The sequence below is a fragment of the Etheostoma cragini genome, chromosome 13 (genome assembly GCF_013103735.1).
Source record: "Etheostoma cragini isolate CJK2018 chromosome 13, CSU_Ecrag_1.0, whole genome shotgun sequence".
NCBI classification, from domain to species: Eukaryota; Metazoa; Chordata; class Actinopteri; order Perciformes; family Percidae; genus Etheostoma; species Etheostoma cragini.
In genome coordinates, this window is record NC_048419.1 from 1,899,229 (window position 1) to 1,921,793 (window position 22,565).

Consider the following 22,565-nt stretch of genomic DNA (forward strand, 5'->3'; position numbering starts at 1 on the left):
TAGTATCAGGTCTTCTGAAAACAAATACACTTCACACAAGTCTGCGTTACCTGTCATAGCATTTCTGATGTTTTTTGCTTAACCCTCGTGTTGTCTTCCCGTCAAAATTGAAAATCAACACTTTTGTTGACGCTTTCTATTGATGTTTTTAACTTTTTCTTACTTTTTTGTCCTCTATTCAACACTTTTGACGCTTTATTTATGTTTGTCACTTTTGTGACCTTTTTAACACTACGTAACACTTTAACTCAAATTTTAAAATTATTTGGGGAATTTGTAGTCAATAAACCTCATTTTATATACCTAATGTTTGAGTTAGAAAAGCAGAAATTAGGAATTATTGAGACTAAAATTAAAGGAATGGATGTTGATGATAATCACAGACTGGAATATGTCAACTTTTACTCAATACTTCATGTTTAAAAACACTTCAATTTGTTTTCAAATGCTTTAAAATTGAATAAGACGCCCCAAAATTAATGAAATTAGAGATCTGTACTTGCTAAAGAGCGTTGAGAGTGTGGAATCAATCATGTTATTTTGGGGAATTAAAAAGAACACTGATATAGGACATGAGGAACATGAGGACAACACGAGGACAACATGAGGGTTATACAAAGCGATGCCATTACATAAGTACTGCAATGTGCAAAATTCTCAATTAATCGTGTAAACAGACAGGGATTCCCCCGTGGATTCTTTTCACAGAAGGTCACAGAGGACCATGGCCACGCCGACAGCAGAGTCCGCGTTTTGTCCGTACACCACCGGCAGAGGAAAGGCCTTCTCCACCTCCTGCCTCAGCACCTCGTTGCGGGCGATGGCGCTCCCACTGCCCACAATCCTGCAGACCCCCGCCCGCTGCAGACGTTCAGCAGGCATCATGGACGTGATGTTGTCCAGGACTCCGCGGCACAGTGCCCTGGTCAAATGACCCAGAGAGAGATTGGTAGGGGAGATGTTGGTCACCTGACCCAGGCAGAGAGGGTCGTGCCTCTCTCCCAGGAGGGTGGGACTCACCCTCAGGTCGCTGGTTTCCTGAGTCAGGGCGCTATGAATCAGCTTCTCATATAAGCAGGAATCCCTCATCTCCGCGCCTGTGAGAGACCACGAGAGGAGCAAATTAAAATTTGGATTAAAATATAAAATACTGTGAAAGAGACCTCCAATACCAGCATGACTTAAAATACATACCGAGCTCTTTCATCCAGGAAGTGAGCATCTCCACAAAAGTGGCCAGTACATTCCCTCCGTTGAGTGAAGCCGCCACCGCCAAGTACGAGTCCTCAAAGTAGGGGAAGTAGGAGATGGAGGCGGCAGGCTGAGGAGAATCGGGAGGTTTGAAGTCAGCTGGCATGGCGAAGGTCAGCTGGGCTGAAGTGCTTATGTTAAGAACTGAGAAATTAAGATAAAGATACAAACGGTCATCTAATGCTTACGTCCTACCAGCTCCAAACAAGACATTGCATCATGCATTTGTTTTCTGTGTGTGCTCAAACATTATGAGTACAAACTAAGACATGAGTATTCACTGCAGTGTAGTTTTTTTTAAATTGTTGAGTCTTTTATTCAAAAGTTAAACCATTCTCATGCTTTGTTATGGTTCATTTTGCTGTTAACTACAGTGAAATTAAGCATTATCAGTAGGGGTGGGAACATAGTGCACACAATACATGGCTCATGATGCCAATAATTTCACAATAAAGCAATTCTGTGATCACCAATATATTGTTACACAATCCTATCATGATACATCATGATATTGGTCTAACTATGAATAGAAAATGCCCGTGAAAAGCTTAAGGGCAAGTTTTATTCCCTTTATTCACTGAAAGTCCAAACTGTTAGAAAACAGCACAATTCCGTCGCCTTTCAGTTGTAAATTGTAAATTAAGATGACAGAATTATAGGGCCCCCATGGGTCCAGACTTTGGACTTAAATGTGGCTGGGGCATTTCTTTTCAAACTCCTGTCTGTCATCCCATCGAAAACCTCGTCCTCTTTGGCTAGTTGACTTATGTTTGGGTGCCCGGTTAGCTCAGTTGGTAGAGCGGGTGGCCATATATAGAGGTTCACTCCTCAATGCAGGGGGGCCTGGATTTGACTTCGACCTGCAGCCCTTTGCTGCATGCCATTCCCCCCCCTATCCCCTTTCATGTCTTTAGCTGTCCTATCAAAATAAAAGACAAAAAATTAACTAACGTTCAAGTGTTCCTCATATGTGTTGAGCGCCAACCCAAGGAGGAACAGAAAATCTGTTTAGAGTTTGTATAAATATCGATATTCGGCGCTAACATAACAAAGAAGAACAATAATATAATGTCGTATCAATATTTCTTCCCACCCCTAATTATCAGCTCTGCAAAAGTAGAAGAAATCTAATTGATGTGACATGTTATGACACAGCCTTAATGGAGTTTTTCATCTATAGTGCATGTAACTGTACAGTCTACGTGTCTGTATGCATTCACTACAAGTGTGACCCTGTTCCTGACTGAAAGGACTGGACTTCCTGTTTCACCTGCATCTGTCTGTGCACGCATGCAGGAGTAGACCGAGCTCTGGAGGTCTCCCAGGGCGGCCCCTACTGGCGTACCAGCAGGGACACCATGCCAGTCCGAGCACGTCTGTCCCGCCAAGCCACCAGATGGCACACACTGAGGAAGCAGGTGCAAAGGGAAGCCGGCACCCTTCAGACTAGAACATGCACACACACACACACACACACAGTAGCTTGTTACGCATAACAACAGTTCATTACAAGCTCACACTGCCAAAGGGATTAGTGATTTCAGTTACCACCAAGCATGCACAAACTGTAGACCATATGTCATGCATTTAGTACTTGACCTAAACAGGGAGTTCTTCATACATGTCTATGTTCCACTGGTTGGAGGAGGTGTTGAAGAAGCCCCAGCTGGTTGCATTCTGCGGCGTCATCACACACCCATCCAAACCACACAGCATGGCAACCACATAGTCCTGGATGGTACCTGCGACTGTGAAATCCTCAAGGAACTCAGGCCTGCAGTGAAACCACACACTTTCATACCACAAAACCAAGAGGCGCAGTAGGCTCTACATGGGATTTTTTTTTAAAGTGCATGCTGACCTGTGTCTCATGTACCACAAGATCGTTGCACAGCCAAACCCAGTGGCTACGCTCATGTGTGAATCTGGTTTTGGAAGTGAGGACAGGAAGTCACTGCTGCAGCGCCCATCCTGCCAGGTGATCAGCTGACTGGTGTCTGTGGTTGTGAAGAAATCCCTCTTGGACCAATCACAACCTGCGATAAAGGGGCAAAAGACATGAAACAACACAGCAGACCAGATCTATCTATCTGACTTTACAAAGACTTTCCAGAAGGGAAGCAGGTAGCATATAATGATGCTTCGAGAATATGAGGCCTAGATGGTGTAGTGCTAGTGAGATGTTTGTATCTGCACAAGTTAATACACTTGAAGCTGTCGTAAGGAATACTGTGTATAAATTTATCTGCAGACTTGAAGCGTGTATGAATGAGATTATCTATCTAAAGAAAAGTTTTAAAGAGCTACGAGAGTGTGATGTGGGACCCCTAAATGGGGGCCCTTCCAAAATCAATCTATATCTTGATCTTAAGACTCCAGGTAAGATGTACGCAGTTAGACCCACTTCAAAAGTCCAAACAAAGACGATTGACATCCGACGTATTTAAATGATTAACTACATTTAATTGCAAATGCATTGCATTGTATTTTTTTTATTGCAAAGTGTCTATTTCAAAGCATGTTTTGTACAACAGCAACACACACACACACACACACACAAAATTGTGTGTTACTGCTCTCACTGGGGACTACCTGAGCTCTGGGGGGCAGCCCCATGCAAGGCTCCATATTGGATTTCCGTGATTAAATAAATAAATGAACCCATTTATTAAAGATCTTCTGAGATGAGGAATTCAGCTCCTGCGTACAGTATATACCAGAGCAGATAGTAAGTCCTGTATTCTTCTGAACTGGGGCCCCTCTTTACTCCAGGGTCATGGTTCTTTATTTTATTTTTACTTCAGCTGCTTAACTACTATTCTGGTTTTCATTACAAGTATTTTGCACATGTGTGGTTACGTTGGGGGCCAGGACCATCAGACTATTGGTCTGAAAATAATCTCTCTTTACGATGTCTTGACAGTTCCTCTCTGAATTTCACACTTCAAAATGACACAATGACTGAACATATATTTTTATTTCCTGCTCATACATGTTCGCAGACGTTGCTTCTCAATTTAGCACACCTTGGAAAATGCAACAGCGTGCGTGCATGCGTGCGTGCAGGAGGCAGGTGTAGTCTTACCGCTCTTTGCCTTCCAGAATAAGACTCCGTGCATCTGTCCGGACAGCCCGATGCGGATGACGTGCTGCAGTTTGTCTCTGGGCAGCAGGCCGAGGCACCGGTTCAGGGTGTCTATGATCCGGCCAGTATCCTGCTCTTTCGCCTGCGCGGCATCTCAGACACACACACACACACACACACGCACGCACACCACTGTTTACGTTGCTGAGTAAGATGGTGAAGTTGTGCGGCACCTGAACTCACCTTTATTAAACTATGGTCGATTATATCAGACGTAGTTGGCAAAGCGTGACTCGCAGCCACCGATCGGGAGCCAGTTTCCAATAAAACGACTTTTACCGACGTGGTGCCCACGTCTACACCCAGGACATAGGTAGACATCGCTGCTGATGGGACTTTAGCACTCAGCTCTACGGTGTCGACGGCATAATCACAGCAAGAAAAGTCAACTCTGCTGCGTTCAAGGGGAAGAAGGAATTTCTAGGAATACTCCTAACTGATTAGTTCCATCACCAAAATACTGCAAATCACAGCAAAACTCTAAAGACAAAGAAAGATGAAGAAAGGTAAATTAGCTTTGTGATAGGAGGAGGCAAGGTGGAGGCTGGGGGGGTGACCTTGACCAACTCCCACTTTGCTCGTTTGAAAGCCATGATGTCTCTCTCTTATGGGGGGGCAAATTCTCTGGGCGGGCAAAGCAGAGAAAGGGGAGGTAACCTTGCTCCTTTCTAGCCACCTGGGGGGCCATAGACAGGCTGGGGGAACTCATATTAATGTTAAAAATCTAATAAAGTTACATTTTCATGCCATGGGACCTTTAAGTAGTAGGGGAACATAACAAAAAGAGCAAGAGCAAGCAGAAAAGAGCAGGGTCTTTGTGATTTGTGCCAGGAGGCTGAAACACTTGAGAACGTCCATGTGTCGAAAATGTACACAGGGAAGGCAAAAAATGGTGACTCAAGAAATAGGGAGAGCCCAGCACAATGTTAAAATCCTATAGTGGGGAGCCCAGTGCTAGGTCTGTTGTGTATCTCGGCTCACTGCCTTAATGACATGTATTTAGTGATCACTTTTATTTTATTGGTCTAAGCCCTATGTGTGCTTCTTTAAATGACTCACGAGGCAAAATATTTACTGTGATAAGGGTGGATTGCCTGTCCGGGCCCGGGGATACTTTATTGTTTATTGGTTTTAATGGTCTATGAGATATAGATTTTGGGAGAAAAAATAGAGATACAAAAACGTATGTGGCCCAGAATAAAATGTTATTACACGTGCTTTAAATTTGTTTCCTGCAATTTTGATCTTTAGCTTTGCTCTGTTGGGTGTGATTAACATCGACTGAGCTTGAAAGTATTTCCCCCTGTGATAAAAAGTAGAATTTCCTACTTCTTAATGGACTGAAAACGCACCACATCGTCACCTGATCCTTACCAAGTTCCCACAATGCACTGCGGAGAACATGGCCGTCTCTTTCATCGGAGTGATATCCAAACGAGAATGAACGTGCTTTTTCCGTGCCATATCAGTTGACATTCCTTAAAAACAACATAATATCCAAGTCTGTGAAGTTACGCCTGCAGATTATGTTTTTATAATCCCGCTGTGAGGAGCTGACGTATATTTCCGGTGAGAATCTGTCGTCCATTACCGTCTGGAGGAGAACTAGCTAGCAATGCTAGCATGTCAGCGCCATAGGCTACCAAGGGTTCACGGTTCTGCATTTAGTTTTAAAAAATTAGGGTCTACGGTTCAGAGTCTCGTTCGTTTTTCTCTTGTTCCTGTGTTTTATGTGCGCGTTTTGGTTACCGCGTTGTGTTGGGAGATATTAGCTAGCTAGCTCCTGGGATTCATTGTGGTCAGTAACCACGTTAGCTAACGTTATTTAAGCTAAGCTAGCTACATCGGCCAAGGCTAACCGGCAGCGTCTCTCTTTGTCTTTATCACTCATAGTTAAAGGCTTTAGGGTTTATTTTGTCTTTGTATTTTAATTGTTGTTTATATGAATATCTCTCAAAAGAAAAGGAACGTTAACGTTAGACCCAGTGATACTGTAAGACATGTACAAATTAGCTTTTGTAATGGCCGTCCAGTAGAATAATGGGCGTTAAGGTTCATGAAACAATTCAAAGTAATACGACAGTGTAAAAGTACTCTGAAGTAAAGGTCCAGCATTCAACATGTATTTATTTATTTATGTGTAAATGGAGTTTTTATATAGCGATTTTCTAGTCTCATGGACTAATCTAAGCGCTTTTACATTACGTAGAAAGCATTCACACACCTTCAGCAACGGCCTGTCAGTGTTACATGTCGTAGTAATAGTGTAACTGATCCAGTAATGTGTGTTAATACAAATGTTGAGATTGGTTTGAGATCGGGTGTAAGTAGTATTTTCAGCATTCAGCTGGTAGAAATGGACTGCATTGTAACATTATTTGGGTTATAATAACATTATAACGTTATTTTAGTTATCTTGATCTGTCTCTGTGGCCTTAAAGTTAACATCCATTTGTAAAGAACACGTGTGTCATGGTAGTTTGAGATTCCTATTATTGCTATTTTTCTGTGATGGAATCATTGGAGCACATATTTTTGTCACAAAAATCAAGTCATGAAATTTGAGTCTTTTTTTACTTTATTATGTGTCTTCTGAAAATGTGACCAAATCTACTGGGACAAAATATACATACAACAATATTAATATTTGGTTAAATGTCCCTTGGCCCTTTTCCCATCTATCAGGTGCCTCTGGTAGCCATCCACAAGCTTCTCAATGAATCTTTGACCACTCCTTGACAGATTTGGGGCAGGTCAGCTACATTTGTTGCTTTCGGACACAGACTTGTTTATTCCGCAACATCCACATGTTCGAGATGTCAGGACTTTGGGAAGTAATTGATCTAGCCTGATTTAGCCATTCCATTACCAACTTTGCTATTTATCTGGGATCATTGTCCTGTTGAAAAACCCAACTGCGTCAAAGACCCAAGCGTCTGGCTGATGGTTTTAGGTTTCCTGAAGAATTTAAAGGTAATCCTCTTTCTTCATTAGTCGATTCACTTTCTGTAAAGCACCGGTTCCACTGGCAGCGTAACAGCCACAGAGCACAATACTACCTCCACCACCATGCTGGACGGTAGGTAGGTAGGTATGTTGTTCTTGGGGTTTAAGGCCTCACCTTTTCTACTTAACACATATTTCTGGTCATTGTGGCCAAATAGCTAAATCTTAGTTTCATCTGACCACAACTTTATGACACAAGGCCTCTTCTTTGTCCTCATGATCACAAGCAAACTTCATTCAAACCTTAAGGTGCTACTTCTGGAGCGAGGGCTTCCTTCTTGCACGGCGGCCTCTCAGCCCACGGCGATGTAAAACACACTTGCCCGTGGACGCTACCACCTGTGTTCCAGCAGTTTCTAATTCATGGTGGTTTTCTGTCGACTCCTGACCATCCCGACCAATTTTCTCTCTGCAGTAATTGATGACTTGCATGGTCTTCCGGATTGTGGCAGTGCACTTTATACTTACAAACAATAGCTTGCATAGTGGTTCTTGGGACCTGTAGCTGCTTTGAAATGGCTCCAAGGGAATTTTCTGACTTCAGTCAATAATCCGCCTTCTTTTGATCCGTGCTGAGCTCCTTAGACTGGCCCATCATAACGTTAGTGGTTGAGTCTGAGGGTCTATCAAACGAGCCCTATTTAAATGGGTTCAGAGATATCACAAGCTGTAGTCAATTAGAGGTTAAACAGGTCATGTCGCAAAGAAAATTTGATTGATATGACTTTCTACATCACCGCAATGATCGTTAGGGTTGCTGTATGTACAATATATAATGAACCCAGTGGATATAGTCAAATTTTCAAAAGACCCATAAAAAAGTAAAAAAAAAAAAAAAAAAGACCCAAACTGCCTTGACATACATGTTCTCTAGGACTGTAAACTTTTGGCCACAACTGTATATGTTGCATATATATACTTGAGTAAAACAGTGTTTGAAAACTGTACTTTTGTACTGGGTTTAGGGTTATTTGAGTAAATGTATCCATTTTGGTTTCTGCATCTGTCCTGAACCAGGAGCACCTTCCTGTGATAGCTGGTCAGAGCCGAGATGACAGGAGTCGTAGCCAAGCGAGAGGGACCACAGTTCATCAGCGAAGTCGCTGTGAGGGGAAACGCCGGTGTCCTGGACTACTGCCGCACCTCTGTGTCCGCTCTGTCCGGAGCAACAGCCGGCATCCTCGGGCTCACCGGACTGTATGGCTTCATTTTTTATTTCCTCGCCTCTTTTCTCCTCTCTCTGCTGCTCATTCTCAAGGCCGGACGACGATGGAACAAATGCTTTAAATCGCGGCGGCTGCTTTTCACCGGCGGCCTCGTCGGGGGTCTTTTCACTTACGTCCTGTTCTGGACTTTCCTCTACGGAATGGTGCATGTGTACTAAAATGACCTTCCATAAATAACTAAATTAATCCTATCTAATGTTAAATAAACCCATTATATGTCTGTCCTGCTGTTTGTAGATAAGCCAGTAGTTAAATACTTCTTCCATTATGAACTGTTGATTAAATGGAGGATTGTTCCATAATTATAGTGTGCAGAATCAAATATTCTTTTTTCTTTCCTGCTACACACTTGGCAGTGACCATGAACTTTTTTAACCTGTAAGTCCCACTCAGTGCTCGCTATCATCCATACCAGGATGACCACACTTCTGTTAATGTCGGTTGTAGTGTAACAGATGAAACCAGATTACAAGGTAATTACATTTCATGTACAATACCATGGTTAAGTTATAACAAGTCTGATTAATAATTGAAATAAATAATTACCTCTTACAACTTGTATGTATTATTAATCAGTTTGTCTTTTAGGAAGTTTCCTTTGTTGACATGAAATAAAAATGACAAATACGTTGAAATAGACCATTCGTTAAAAAGTAACTGCAAGAAGAAACCAGGAGGCTCTTGAGTGTCTTACACCATTCATTAACAATCAGCTGTAGTCTCGTAGCACATCACCACTGCATTCCATAGCTTCACAAGTCAATTATATTGTGAATAAGAGTGTGTTGTAGCCATTGAATGGTGACATCAGCGTCGACATACAGGAGGGAACACATCAGTGTTTAACAGTACATCTGAGTTCCTGTCACAACAATACCAACCATTAAGACCGTTCACACCTTTCATTTTCTTACACTTTGTTTTAAAGTGCAGATTTTTTTTTAATTCTTTGAATCCATGCATACAAAATCATTTAGAAGTTATTTTTATTAGCCAAAATAATTTTATCTTATAATTCCAGTCTATTTTACTTAATCCAATCCTACATTTGAGATCAGAGATATTTTCGTCCATGAATCTATGATGTTTTGTATTTTAGCTGGAATTTTTATACCTTAGTCCATAAATGGCAAAAAAAAAACTAAGGCCCATTATATATTATTCAACCTGGAAAATGATGCTTAATTAGTCTGATCAACAGCCAAGAAAGCTATTAAGTATTGATTTTGTGACATGAAAAAAAAAACACAATGAATCACTTGCAGTAATCTGCAAATATTTGGCAATTCACTTTAAGTCTTAGATGAATGATTTTAACGTCTCTGCTATTTGCATCAGCATACCACAGTACTTTTGCATTTCATTATTTACGGACCTGTTGTAATCTCCCACATCCCAGCTTTGGACCCCGACCCAGCCACTGAAAACCACCTTTCTGTGTATTTCTACATCAGCTTCCTGGCCCACTTGCACACTCCCTTTTCTCTGGACCAACATATCTTTAGTCAGGTCAAGCATCACTCAAGCTAGTGGCATGCCAGCTGTCCAATCCCACCAGTAGGTGAGAAGTGGACATCAGTCCAACTTTTGGTTCCACCTCTGGCAGACCACTGCAGGTGATTTGTCTGGCTCTTCCTGCAAACTTAATTTTGTGAAGCGAAGGTGATATGAGGCCTTGGCTCTGCACCTTGGGGAGAGAGAAGGGCAGAGTAGCGCTGTCCTGTGTTGCGTGGAATGGTGGGACCCTGTTTGTCCACAGGCACCTGGCTCTCTGCAGTTGGTTCTGTTTCCTCTGGTTTTTTATTGGAGTTGGCGGCCTGTTTCTCTGCAGCTGGTTTCCTGGATCTCCTTTCCCGGTGTCCTGTCCTCCCGTCCTTGGCTTTGGTCGGGTCTTTTCTGTTACATACATTATGTGAGAAATGTGCCAACAAATGTGATGATCAAGGTTGGGGAAAATTATGATTTAAAAAGGCCATCATCAATGTTTAAGTAAATACAGTAAGTCATACTTGAAGTTGATGATTTCAAACTTCCTCTCTCGGTAGAGGGAGCTCGTGTTCATCATGTACAGTAGTATCATGTCACATGCGAAGGCTCCCTGGAAGAAAAAAATATCAACTGGATTTTCCCAATCTGCAGATAATTGTTATTTGTGTTACCCTAGTAGCACTATAATATGACATTTTTCAAACTTAAGATGTCACTAATTATCCACAGCCATTAACATAATATTTTAGGAAATTACTCACTGCACCAAGCAGGGCAACACCTGAACCAATGGCAATTATTGTGGGTACAATACTGAATTTCCCAGCCTGCAAAACAAACAGGAATTAACTGCAAGTCTTTTACTGGAATCATGCTACTTCCCTTGGAAAAATCATAATTTGCTGTACCTGGCCATTGATCATTATATCAAAGCGAATCCCATACACCTTATACAAAGTGCGAAAGGTCTCGCCATTTTGATCCTTGTAATACCTGGCATATCTGTAGATATATAATCAGTTGATGTATAATAAAAATAAAATGGCTTAGAACACAGAGTGGAGGAAGTGACAGGTGTATTTCTTGTTGAGGGACTGAAGGGACATACCTGAAGTTGTATCCTGATGTCACCGAGTTGTTAGAGTTTAAGTCCAAGCGGGTAAAGCTGTAACGTGGATTACACTGTGTAAAGTCCTTATCCAGGTCACAGTTCCATTCAATAAGAATCCCAACAGACCCCCCCTGATGGACAAAAACAGTCACTTTGTGAATATAAGTGCAGCCTAACCCATTACTGCAGCTCTTGGCTATGTGGACACACTTCATGTTTGTCATATGTCTCGTTACCCTTCTATCTGGCTGTTTTTTTTGTTGGCTCACTATTACTCCCAACATGCAACATAGGATTCCATTCACTAGCGCGGCGCTGCCATTTTTGCACAGGACTTAAACAATGCATGCACAGAGACAAAAAATGGGTTTGTCCCCCCTAACTACAGCTAGGTGAGACCGTGATGAACCCTATTTCAACAAACAGTGGCGTATTCCTTTTAGTAGACTAAGTGAATGCAGGCAATAAGAAGAATGATAAAACCGGGGGATCCTGACACTCAGTATGCCTTATGTTACATGTGCAGCAAGCATTTTGTCTACGAGTCAAATATCAAAATGTTAGTGCTGTGTTCATGTAATGTCAAAGAATTCCCAACTGGGACAATTCACTCTGCATTGTTGGATAGCAAAGCTTGGTGGAAGTCTACTGTTAGGAAACATTGAAATCCCTCGCACACACAGCCTTATTTAGCACATTATTCAACTTTGTACCTTAGCAGCCATGTCCTGGAAGTCATACCCAGTCCAGCTGACCAGATCTCCGAGGCGGAAGATGGGGCAGTACAGGTGGTTCTCTCTGTCGTAGGAGCATCTTTTCAGGTAGCTGTCATCTGACGTTTCAAGAACATTGGACCTAGCACAGCAGACATTTAACACATGTATCATAAATACGATTTTCAGGAATTATGGAAACCAGTCTTATTTCACATTGGTATTGTTTAGTTTATCCAGTGTGTGGGAGCTTACTTTGTGGGAGCTTACTTTTTTGCACGTGCCTTGCTTTTATGTCAGCACATCTGATATATAATCAGTTAATGACCAGATCACCTCCAGTCAAAGCCAGCATCACAGTTTGATAAAATATGGCCAACCAAAGCAGGGCACAGTAGACTCGAGTGAGCAGAGTGAGTCGGCAGCCAGACAAAGTGGAAGTAAGAAAGTCCGTTTTTTTCTGATCTTTGAGTTCATGTGAGTGAACTTTTTGATATCGCTTATGCCTCATTAAGGCTCTCCATAGTTCCCACCCTGAATTTATCTATTTACAGTGCCGCTTTTCTCAACCTTTCAGGAAAAAACCCTTCCACAGGAGTTAGAAGTTGGAGTGGTCAGGTTTTGGCAGAAGTAGTGCTGGAGAGGCAAAAACAGTTAACTGTTACTGCCAATTCAGAGTCACAGAATTCTCAATATTCATTCATATTCATATTCATATTCATATCATTGTCATATTTGACCTTTCGATGCTTATCTTAGACACCATTACTGCTTAAGGTTTTTTCAGGTTTGCAGGGCATGTGTAACAGGAAATGGACTCAGCTCCAACACCGTCTTTCACAATATCTTACGTGGACCTTAATATTATTATTTCTTACAGAACTGTCAGACACACCCAACAGCAGCATATACAGTATATACTGTATGTAGAGTTGAGATGTGTGTGTGTGTATGTCAACCAACCTGCAGCATTACGCCTGCTGGCTCAGAGTGTAACTGTCACACTGTAGTGTTGCCAGCCATTTTGAGTAACACCCATTAAGAGGGATTTGTATTACCAGGCACTCACCGTTAAGTATAAGCATATCAAGATTAGTGAGGAAACATACGAGAGATGGCTGTGTAATTAGAATAAGGTCGTAACTGATGAATTAGCTGCAGCTTGTGTCATCTATCTTATTTTTGGGGGGGGGGGTAAGGGCATTTCTAGACCTTTATTGACAGGACAGCTGAAGAAATGAAAGGGGAGAAAGATGTGGAATGACATAGAGCAAAGGGCTGCATGTTGGAGTTGAACCCAGGCCCTCTGCATTGAGGAGTGAACCTCTAGCTGGTGGCATCTCTGAACTTTCCTGCAGGACTAGAACAGATGACAAATCCTTCTCCAAATCCATAAAACACTGGTTATTGACAAAGCAAAGCAAAACTGCCATAATCTAGAATAATGTGTGTGTTGATGTGTTAGTAATGTTTCTATGTGCTTAGGTGCTTTTGTCTGTGCTTGAATGTGTTTTAATGTGCTTCTATGCACTTTTACCTGTGTTTATGTGGCTTATTTTGTGTTATATTTTTCTCGTGCAATTGCCATCCACTTGCTATCTGCTATGATCATTTACATTTACATACACATATGTTCTTGTTTTTACGTGTACATCTATGTTATCTTTCAGTAGTTTATCTTATTTATTATTTATTCTTTTAAGCCATCAACCTGCCGGGGACTGCAGATGAAAATGAGCCTGCATGGCTAAATCTGGCGCATTTACATGTGCTCATGTTGATTAACGTGTCCCTTTTAAAATCTAGATTTAAAAATCTAGAGGGCAGCAGTACAGCTCCATGGGCCAGCCCCATCTGATCAGACACCTGTCCAGGGGGAGGCCCGCTGTCAAGGACGTCTCAGATGACTTTTGCACTGTCTCGCTGACTGCAATGCACAGGGTGGTATAAATAGAAGGCTCTCTGCGCCGTAAAGCTATTCAAAACAGCCATTAGGATATGTATATCCCCCTTTAGCTCACTCAGCGATCTTTGTCACAATGCCTTGGATACTACCAGCAATCAGCACCACTTACTTAGAGAATTCAAATTTTGGAAACCGGATGAAATTCTTGATGTAGACGGTGAAGTTTTCTGCCTCGCTCAGTAAGGGCTCTCTGGAAGGGAAAGAGACAGGCAGCTGTGTGAATAAAAACCAACCAGGTGGAGCTGACAGGCTGTATTAGTAATAAATAGAACTTGCGAAATATCTTGGTCCCTGTGAAGGATCAGGGTGAGTGTCAGTGCAGTAGCACAAAATGGCACGTTTCCAAAGTTCTGAAAGAGAGGAGGGGTCTCACGTGGGTCTCTTGCTGTGTTCAACTGGACACCAGGCGTGAATCTCACAGGTCCCGGTGCTGTTCACACACAAGCCGGTCTTTATTCCTGACGAAGAGAGCAAAGATTCTTGGCTGGATGGAGCTTAAAAGAGAGTTTATGCTAAAATAAGACACAATGGAAAACGTTTGGTATTTTGAGTAATGTATTATATTCACCAATTAAAAAATATGATATATTGTAATGGTTATTATACCTTTTTGATGGCATTTACTTTGGAGTAGTGGCCAAACCATGACATTAGCAAGTCGTATGTTGTATGTGAAAAGTGTTGTTTTAAGATACTCACTGACCAATATGAAAAATTGAAAAATGGAGGCTAACATCTAAAAACTATGCAGATTTGGAGTTGAGTGCAATGAAAGCTCCTCACCATGCCCAGCTATGACAGTCTCCCCCTCCACGCAGTCTTCATCACTTTGACATCGTCCATTTGGCACCTTGAAATTCTGAGATATGAATGTAATCGTGTGGTAATCTGACACAGTCATTTTTACATATTAGGATGGAGAAAAAAAGCCCAATTAAAATCAAATAATGAGATTCGCCGTCCTGTGTATACTCACCTCAGCGCAGAACCCCAGCCTCTGATTGGGGGTCTCAATGTAATTTGTTACTACAAAGAACACCTGCTCACCCTGCAAAATAACATTAGGTCCAGACAGTGAGAATGAGAAGCAAAAGGTTAAACAAATTACACCCCTGAGAAGTTCAAAATTGTTAAATCTGTTGCGACAGATGCTGAGGCTAATGATATCCACTAAAGCAGATACTCAATAGCCTCATAACCCCCCCCCCCCCCCCTGGACAGGAGAGTAATTGGGGAGGGGGATGCCCTGACATCAATATTGGTATTCTGCAAGAAGATTCCGTTTTATAGATAGATAGATAGATAGATAGATAGATAGATAGAAAGACTCACATTCGGGGGTATGACATAATCCTCAGCACTCCACAGGTGAAGCCCTGCCTCTGAGCTGTTGGTCAGTGTCACACCTTTCAGCTTGGTGATGACGGAGGTCTGGATGGCCTCCTCTCTCTCCTGGTAACCCTTCCTCACCACAAACACCCACCTGAGACAGTCATTGAAACCTCACAATGTATTATGGGTTGGTTTTCTTGACATTTCTGATGATCAACACGACTGCGATGATGCATCAGTTTAGCATGCATGCTATCCCTGTTTGTGACCATGTGGTCCGGGAGTCAACAGCACACACACATTAGAACTGTCATTAGGTGGGTTCATCAGCATGCCAGATGCCATGTTAATGTGTCCTAGACATCTCATGCATCTCTCTACTGGAACTTTATTTAGCTATTTTGCATAGACACACATCTAGGGGTGACAGCAGCATTAAGTAGTAAAAGAGCAAAAGTGTCAGATACAATACAAACGAGTGTACTGTATAAACAAGAGTATATGAACACAAGGTACAGTAGCCCAGGGGGTACTAATGCAGTTGCCAGGGGGTACATGGAAATATTGTATCCAACTACTGAAATTACATGATAAAAAACAATATATCCACATATCAACATTAAGTCAACTGCAACACCTCAATTCTACATGTTATGTAATGGAACCAGACATTTTATCACGTAGCTAAAAGTACTGGATAATGGTTAGTTAGTGGATAAACTGTCAAATATTCAGCTTTATTGTAGTAATCTAGTAGGTTAGTGGTACAACTGCTGATCGTAATACTGATGGTTCAATTGTATGAGAAACAATATCCTGTTATGAATAGTGTCATACATTTGGGAAATCCATTGGGAATAGATGCAGGGGGGGCCTACGTGGGATCATGTGACAGGGCTATGGGGGTACCTCAGACCCAAAAGGTTGGGACCCACTGGCCCTTAACTACCTGCCTCAGGGTCAACTTGATCACCCCCCTGCAGCTTCTAGATTTGCCATCTTGCAGTTTGAAATAACTTTCACAAACAGTCAAGTTTCAAAGGTCGAACCGGAAACTATCAACCCTCGAGACCGACTGTCCCAGTCACCTGCTCACTTGTCATCATCATTTTACGTAGGCTGCATCAGCGGGACGGGGCTCAGCGAGACAACTTCCTGTCTCTCTCGACACACCAATCTGAGACATTAAAGAGGCGAACCAACCAACTTCCTGAGACACAATTTTCTGCTTTTAAGTTCAAAAATCTGCGGCGCTGCCACTTTAACAGTCACAAAGTCAACCCTTTTCAGCAAGCTCAGCTATTTTTAACTGTGTGAATCACTTTCTAAAAGGCAAGGCAGCTTTATTAGTACAGCACGTTTCAACAACAGGGCATTCAAAGTGCTTTACAGAACACATTAAGGAGCAGGGAAAAACCATTACAAAATTAAAAACAGATAGAATACGAGAACAAAATGTGCAATATGCATAATAAATTAATAATTATTTAAAGAAAGGAAAAAAGAAAGGTCTTCAGATTTGATTGAAGAGAAGAGTAGTGGCGGACGTGCAGGTTTCTGGGGACTTGATCCAAACAAAACTGTTAAGTTCTGACTCTGGGGACAGAAAGCAGACCTGTTCCACACGACCTGAGAGGTCTGGGGGGGGGGTCATAGTGTAGCAGGAGATCAGAAATGTATTCTAGCCCTAAGCCAGTTAGTGATTTATAGACGAGCTAAAGTATTTTTGAAATCAGTTCTTTGAGGCACAGGAGGCCAGTGTAAACGGTACAGACTTCAGAACTGGAGTGATATGATCCACTTTCTTTGGTCTTAGTGAGGACTGGAACAACAGCTGCCTGATTGATTTTCTTTTTTTAGGGAGACATATAAAACACCGTATAAGGTTCCTCTGTATGCCTAAAGAAGAGAAGAGAGAGGGCATGCATTGCACCTCACCCGATTATGTATCCCAGCACGGCCAGTTGATAGAGTCTAAATAAGATCCCGATTCTCCTGTTTTCGGCGATCACGTATTTCTCTGTCTTATAGTTGAGGAGGGACACGAAGAAGCCCCCCCAGCCTGCCATTCCTACCGCACGCTGGACCCGAGTGAGACAGCAGCTCCAGGCTCCCAGCTGATATACACGCCTGCTCCACATGTCATAAAACGGGCAAACCCATTGAGACAGGGGCAGCGATCCGCTTCCTCTGTGGACCCCTGGTAGACCACCGGGGGATATGTTCAGTTATTATGCTCGGCTTGATATTAAATTTCTATTTTTCTGACATCCATTTGGAAGCTTAACAAAACTTTGTGGAGCTGGACCCTAGTCCTGTAAATCCACATTGACTTTATAATGACTGGAGAGGCCTGTAGTCTACTTTGATTAATATTGAGGTAAAAATGTTAATAAGGCCTACTCTAAAAATTATAATTATTGCAAAAAAGTATTCATTGGCTAAACAAACCATGTATGTTTGTGTGGTACAAGCAGGGTCGTGCAAGGGGGGGCATGCAAATGAGTTATGTACACATATTTGTCTTTCCATCATGGTGGTGTTTACCCTCGTGTTGTCCTCCCGGGTCAAAAATATTAACACTTTTTTTGTACCCTTTTTTTGACATTTTTATTTCACTACCACCACCCTACCACTAGTTCCACACTCCTTTTTGGAATCCATGGTCAATAACCCTCATTTGTTTAGAATTTTACCTAATATTTGAGTTAATAAAGCAGAAATGATGAATTATTTTGACTGATGGTTGAGATCAGAGGAACGTATGTTGAGTGGATGAGTTTGGTCATGATGCTGATTTGAAACCATTTCAATTTTCACCTGAAATTCAATGATCAAAAGTGATTGTATTTGCAAAGAGCGTTGCATGTAATCCTTTTTGGTTAAAAAGAACCATCTTTACTAACACTTTACAACACAGCCCACTTAACTTATGTCATTTCCAGACATTTACTGTGTAAGTCCTCTTAACTTAAAGTGTAGTATCATCGTATGAAACAGTAAATGTACGAGCTACATGTTTCTCCTCTATGTTTATGTTGATGGTCTCATTTATACTATTCGTTGATTATTATACTGTGTACTGATATGCTGGGCGTGTTCCCCAGGGATGAGCGGAAGTGATAACAGCATATTGGTTTTCTTCACCCTGTTTTGGGCTTTGGCAGAGAAGGAGTCTGGGAGTGAACACATATGTTGACCGTACTAGTTGTATTTTACGTTGGAAGGAACAAATGACTGAAATTGGATCTTCAGCCCGTCCAAGTGTTTTTCATCTCTGAGTCCCTTGTGACTGCTTCCAGCTGCAACAGTATATAACATAGTATAAAATACTCACCGGTTCCTACTTGTAGCAACCTGTGGAATATTAAGAGAGGAAAAGAGAAACTACTTATACTGTAAGTATTTTGTAAGTACCGGGCAGAGGCATATTATGAGACAATGGGCCCCTGGTCATATAAATATGAAAAACATGTTTTTGAAACAAAAGAAAGTGTACATACTCTAATAGAAACGCCAAATATAAGCCTAAACCTGAGAATGAGCATGTGTCTCCTTTGAGATAACGTTTTGATACTAAAACACGGACATGAGTGTGCATTTTATATGAAATGTTCCAATCAAAAATATAGCATGAAGGCTCCCCTTTATATGCAAACTATAACCTATAAGAGAAATAATTAATACTCTGAACAGAATTTGTTTAGAGATCTATACTCTAACCACTTGCTTCAACTAGTTTAAAAACAATAATTAGTATATATATATATATATATATATATATATATATATATATATATATATATATATATATATATATATATATATAGGCTCTGTTTGTCTCCCTGATGTAAGGCCTGGGACAGCAGTCATGGGGAGCGGTGGGACTCTGTGTCTGTAAATTGTGTATAAATTATAAAATAGACATATATACAGTACATAAATGACATAAATCCAAACGAGGAATATAATTAAAAGACAAGATTTAATGGTCATGGACATTTGTAAACTTCAAGAAAAAAATCTTCTGGACAAGTTGACAAAAAACACATTTAATATAAATAATTATGATGTGGATTAGTTGAGTAGAGCCAAGAACAGCGTTATCTGAGTAAGATATGGAATGTGGTCATGACTCAGAGTGTCGCTGAACATTTTCTTCTCATCATTATATATTTTCAACACAAAGGCGGGTCCACTCTGCCCGTTTTTTGGAGATTGTCCACGTGAAGTTGATTTGTTTTGCTCAAAATGTCCAGATGGCAAAAGTAATGAGTCGCTGGAAAATACATACAGGTCTTCTTCAGCCCATTGTCCACAAACAGGAACCTGTCACTTCCACCAAATACATCTGCTCTACTTTTGCAGCAGTGCATGTCCGTGTGCAGGTTGGATTTCTCCCAGGGCTCGTCTACCTGTGTATCGATGAAGTCCATAGAGCCAGTCTTTAGTGGTTCACCGTAAATAATATTCAATGGCAGCTGAGAATGCAGCAAAGCCTCCACATCCCAGCACCCCAGCCTTCAGACCAGCTACAAAAAAAGCAGAAAAAGCAATACATTAAAGGACACAAGAAATATACTACCTTTAATATAAAACATCAAAGTAAATATACCAGGTTACATACCACGAAATCCAATGGCTCCTCCAGTAACACAGCCGCTGTACACTGCGTTCTTCCAGTCAGATTTACCTCTGTGCTGCAAACGAAAACCAGACACAAGAAAGAAGTTACATTTGTTGTGCACTTAAAATGGAGAAGGGAGAGTGTGTGTGTGTGTGTGTGGGGGGGGGCATTAATAACAGTTAGCATAATGCTATATTTTAACTCATTTACTCAATTTTTTTGGATCAGTGGTGTTTTTAGAACATCACTTGGAAAATCTTAAACAGCAATTTAGCACCAGAGGGCGCTATCAGATTATTTTGAGGAGGCTAAAAAAGAACCCAGCTACCATGTGGTTCCCAAAAATAAGCATTTCCTTACATATTTCTATTTTCTGTCCGAGTGCCATCAGAGAAGCCAAAGAATACATGGAGCCTTGTTACAATATTCCTGTGCATTGTTTTTACAACATAAAGCAAATCAAAATAATACCCTCAAGTCCATCTGGCCACAAAAATCATATGTACGATTCCTTGAAGAGGAGAAAGCAATCACAGTTACAAACATTAGCAGAGGTGGATCATTTCTTAAGCTTGTTCCAATCTGAATCTACAGTTCCTCTGTTAATGCGTTTGCCATGTGTTGGTCCCATTGACCCTGAAATAATTATGCTCCGGTTTTTACTGATGCTCCTACAATTTGACAACAAATTATGTATTTGGGTGCTGCGTTCGTAAACCATGTAACTTTAAAAACTCCCATCAAGACTAATGGGACGCAGCCTTGTTGCAGTGGTTGTAATTGTAAATTAGACAGCTAAATTATTAAGATTGAGTTTGAATTCTTGCACACAAAGCGTTTACATTATTTTGTCTATCCCCCATCTTAATTCATTCATTCATTTGTTTTGAGCTCCTGCCAGACGTTCTGCTCCATTTTGTATTCTTGTAGAGCCATTTTAATTTGATTTAGTCCTCTAAATCTTCAGACGGGTGGCGTGTAAAATCATGTTCATGTGCTCACCAGATTCCAAAGCCTTGCTTTATCTGAGCTTATGAAGCTATGTGGTTATATCCAACGTCAGTATGACCCTCACCACCAATAGAGATAAAGCTAGAGTTGTTTCTTTATTATATGCCAGAAAATAAATGATCTGAGAGAAAAGGTTTTCATACAAATAGGAGAAAGAAAATTGCTCTCAAAATACTTTTTTAAACTCTCAAATATATATGTTTTGCGATCTGTGTGAAAATAAATTCTCTTAAAAAAAGTGTTTTGAGAGAGATTTTACGTTTTGAGAGAATTCTTTTTTACACAGATGCTAAAATATATATATTTGAGAGTTTAAAAAAGTACTTTGAAAGAGATTGTTTTGCTATTAGTATGAAAACTTTTTCTCTCAAATATTTGTATTGTCTCAAAGAAACCTTTTTTACTATTAGTGTGATAACGTTTTCTCTCAGATCCTTTATGTCTCCCATGTAATAAAGAAAGAACTGGAGCTCCATACAGTATCTAACATAATGACTAGATGATGAAGAGAAGTGCGGGGAGTCACATACGGATTCTATGATGCACTCTGTGCAGGAGAACATGGCGCCCACGATGGCAAAGTTCTTGGCATAGGACATCCCCCGCTGGCCCATGTCTCTGAGGACTTCTCGTGCTGTCGGGGTCTTCAGAGGGTCTTTGGGGTCGAAGCCAACGTTGGTATCGATGCCAGCAGTGAAGACACCAAAGGCTCCTCCGAGGACAAACCCTGTGGAGGACAAAAACAGGAGTACGCAACACAATAGATCCCAACAACATTTACAGACGTGAGGAATAAACGCTGCATACTGTTGAGCTGTTCCACTGCTGCTCCACTGATTCGAGGAATCTTATTGCCCTTAGGATTATTATTATATTATTATGTATCGCTGTCATTTCAGCTTTACATTATGGAAGCACTGCACACAGACAGACACAGACAGTTAGAAACAAGCACACACACACAGTTAGAAACAAGCACACACACACACATGCACAGACACACTCACTCACACACACACACACGCACACACATGCACACACACACACAGAAAGACAGACGGACAGACACAGACACAGCAAGTCAGAAACAAGGACACACACACGTGCACACTCTCACACACAAACACACACACTCTCCCTCTCACACACACACACACACACGCGCACAGACACACACACACACACACACACACACACACACGTGCACACTCTCACACACAAACACACACACTCTCCCTCTCACACACAAACACACACACTCTCCCTCTCACACACACACACACACACACACACACACACACACACACACACACACACACACACACACACACACACACACACACACACACACACACACACACACACACACACACGTTACCTCCTACACAGGCCAGCACCGACTTGAAGGCGCAGCTCTCCATTCCCCTCTCGATCATCTTCTGCTCGTCGCTTTTAAAAGGCACCGGCAGTCCCCCCATAACGCCGGGGCTCAGCTCCTTTACGGGCCTCTTGTCCCCGATAAGATGGTCCAGAATCATACTGTACTGAATCGGTAGGCTCTCCGTACTCGAACCAGCCGAAGCTGGAGCTTGTAAGTCGGAGGCAGAGTTTGCATCGCCCGTGGAGGCAGCCATGTTTGTCAATGACACAGCGCTGTTCGTAAATGTAGTCAAAGGCAAGCGGGTGCAG

The 22,565-nt window shown here is 41.6% G+C and overlaps 4 protein-coding genes across 6 annotated transcripts; 1 reads left to right on the forward strand and 3 right to left on the reverse strand.

Moving 5' to 3' along the window:
* Positions 1-48: 48 nt before the first annotated feature.
* On the reverse strand, positions 49-4,793 carry shpk (sedoheptulokinase). Of its 2 annotated transcripts, XR_004659153.1 has the most exons (8): positions 4,580-4,793; positions 4,337-4,478; positions 3,113-3,287; positions 2,873-3,025; positions 2,522-2,697; positions 1,195-1,395; positions 617-1,097; positions 49-84 (listed from the first exon to the last, which is right to left on the reverse strand). XR_004659153.1 is itself a non-coding variant. In XM_034890635.1 (7 exons), the coding sequence occupies exons 1-7, from the start codon at positions 4,715-4,717 to the stop codon at positions 703-705; spliced, it is 1,380 nt and encodes a 459-aa protein (XP_034746526.1). In that variant the 5' UTR covers positions 4,718-4,793; the 3' UTR covers positions 503-702. The 2 variants fall into 2 exon arrangements, 1 of the variants encoding a protein (XP_034746526.1); XM_034890635.1 differs by lacking the exon at positions 49-84 and having other exon boundaries at positions 503-1,097.
* A 958-nt stretch (positions 4,794-5,751) lies between these two features.
* Positions 5,752-9,179, forward strand: emc6 (ER membrane protein complex subunit 6). Its single transcript, XM_034889340.1, has 2 exons — positions 5,752-5,965; positions 8,420-9,179. The coding sequence occupies exon 2, from the start codon at positions 8,454-8,456 to the stop codon at positions 8,784-8,786; it is 333 nt and encodes a 110-aa protein (XP_034745231.1). The 5' UTR covers positions 5,752-5,965; positions 8,420-8,453; the 3' UTR covers positions 8,787-9,179.
* p2rx5 (purinergic receptor P2X, ligand-gated ion channel, 5) lies at positions 8,746-17,439 on the reverse strand. 2 transcript variants are annotated; one of them, XM_034889338.1, is made up of 12 exons: positions 17,177-17,439; positions 15,239-15,389; positions 14,883-14,954; positions 14,690-14,765; positions 14,280-14,364; positions 14,016-14,096; positions 11,941-12,082; positions 11,225-11,358; positions 11,025-11,118; positions 10,878-10,943; positions 10,638-10,726; positions 8,746-10,524 (listed from the first exon to the last, which is right to left on the reverse strand). In XM_034889338.1, the coding sequence occupies exons 1-12, from the start codon at positions 17,377-17,379 to the stop codon at positions 10,272-10,274; spliced, it is 1,446 nt and encodes a 481-aa protein (XP_034745229.1). In that variant the 5' UTR covers positions 17,380-17,439; the 3' UTR covers positions 8,746-10,271. The 2 variants fall into 2 exon arrangements, with proteins under 2 accessions (XP_034745229.1, XP_034745228.1); XM_034889337.1 differs by having other exon boundaries at positions 14,280-14,400.
* A 1,765-nt stretch (positions 17,440-19,204) lies between these two features.
* Positions 19,205-22,536, reverse strand: timm22 (translocase of inner mitochondrial membrane 22 homolog (yeast)). Its single transcript, XM_034889339.1, has 4 exons — positions 22,255-22,536; positions 21,407-21,603; positions 19,866-19,938; positions 19,205-19,770 (listed from the first exon to the last, which is right to left on the reverse strand). Exons 1-4 carry the CDS (start codon positions 22,508-22,510, stop codon positions 19,694-19,696), a joined length of 603 nt encoding a protein of 200 aa, XP_034745230.1. The 5' UTR covers positions 22,511-22,536; the 3' UTR covers positions 19,205-19,693.
* Between the last annotated feature and the right edge of the window lie 29 nt (positions 22,537-22,565).

Excerpts from the sequence above, each read along its gene's own strand:
- timm22 (XM_034889339.1), bottom strand. The coding sequence starts at position 22,510 with ATGGCTGCCTCCACGGGCGATGCAAACTCTGCCTCCGACTTACAAGCT. Across the intron at positions 21,604-22,254 it reads GGTGCTGGCCTGTGTAGGAG|GGTTTGTCCTCGGAGGAGCC; the intron begins GTAACGTGTGTG and ends TGTCCTCCACAG. Across the intron at positions 19,939-21,406 it reads CAGAGTGCATCATAGAATCC|CACAGAGGTAAATCTGACTG; the intron begins GTATGTGACTCC and ends TTTCGTTTGCAG.
- p2rx5 (XM_034889337.1), bottom strand. The coding sequence starts at position 17,379 with ATGTGGAGCAGGCGTGTATATCAGCTGGGAGCCTGGAGCTGCTGTCTC. Across the intron at positions 14,955-15,238 it reads ATTATGTCATACCCCCGAAT|GGTGAGCAGGTGTTCTTTGT; the intron begins GTGAGTCTTTCT and ends GTTATTTTGCAG. Across the intron at positions 14,097-14,279 it reads GAACACAGCAAGAGACCCAC|AGAGCCCTTACTGAGCGAGG; the intron begins GTGAGACCCCTC and ends TTTCCCTTCCAG.
- shpk (XM_034890635.1), bottom strand. The coding sequence starts at position 4,717 with ATGTCTACCTATGTCCTGGGTGTAGACGTGGGCACCACGTCGGTAAAA. Across the intron at positions 3,026-3,112 it reads TTGTGGTACATGAGACACAG|GCCTGAGTTCCTTGAGGATT; the intron begins GTCAGCATGCAC and ends GTTTCACTGCAG. Across the intron at positions 1,396-2,521 it reads GCGTGCACAGACAGATGCAG|TTCTTAACATAAGCACTTCA; the intron begins GTGAAACAGGAA and ends TTAATTTCTCAG.
- emc6 (XM_034889340.1), top strand. The coding sequence starts at position 8,454 with ATGACAGGAGTCGTAGCCAAGCGAGAGGGACCACAGTTCATCAGCGAA.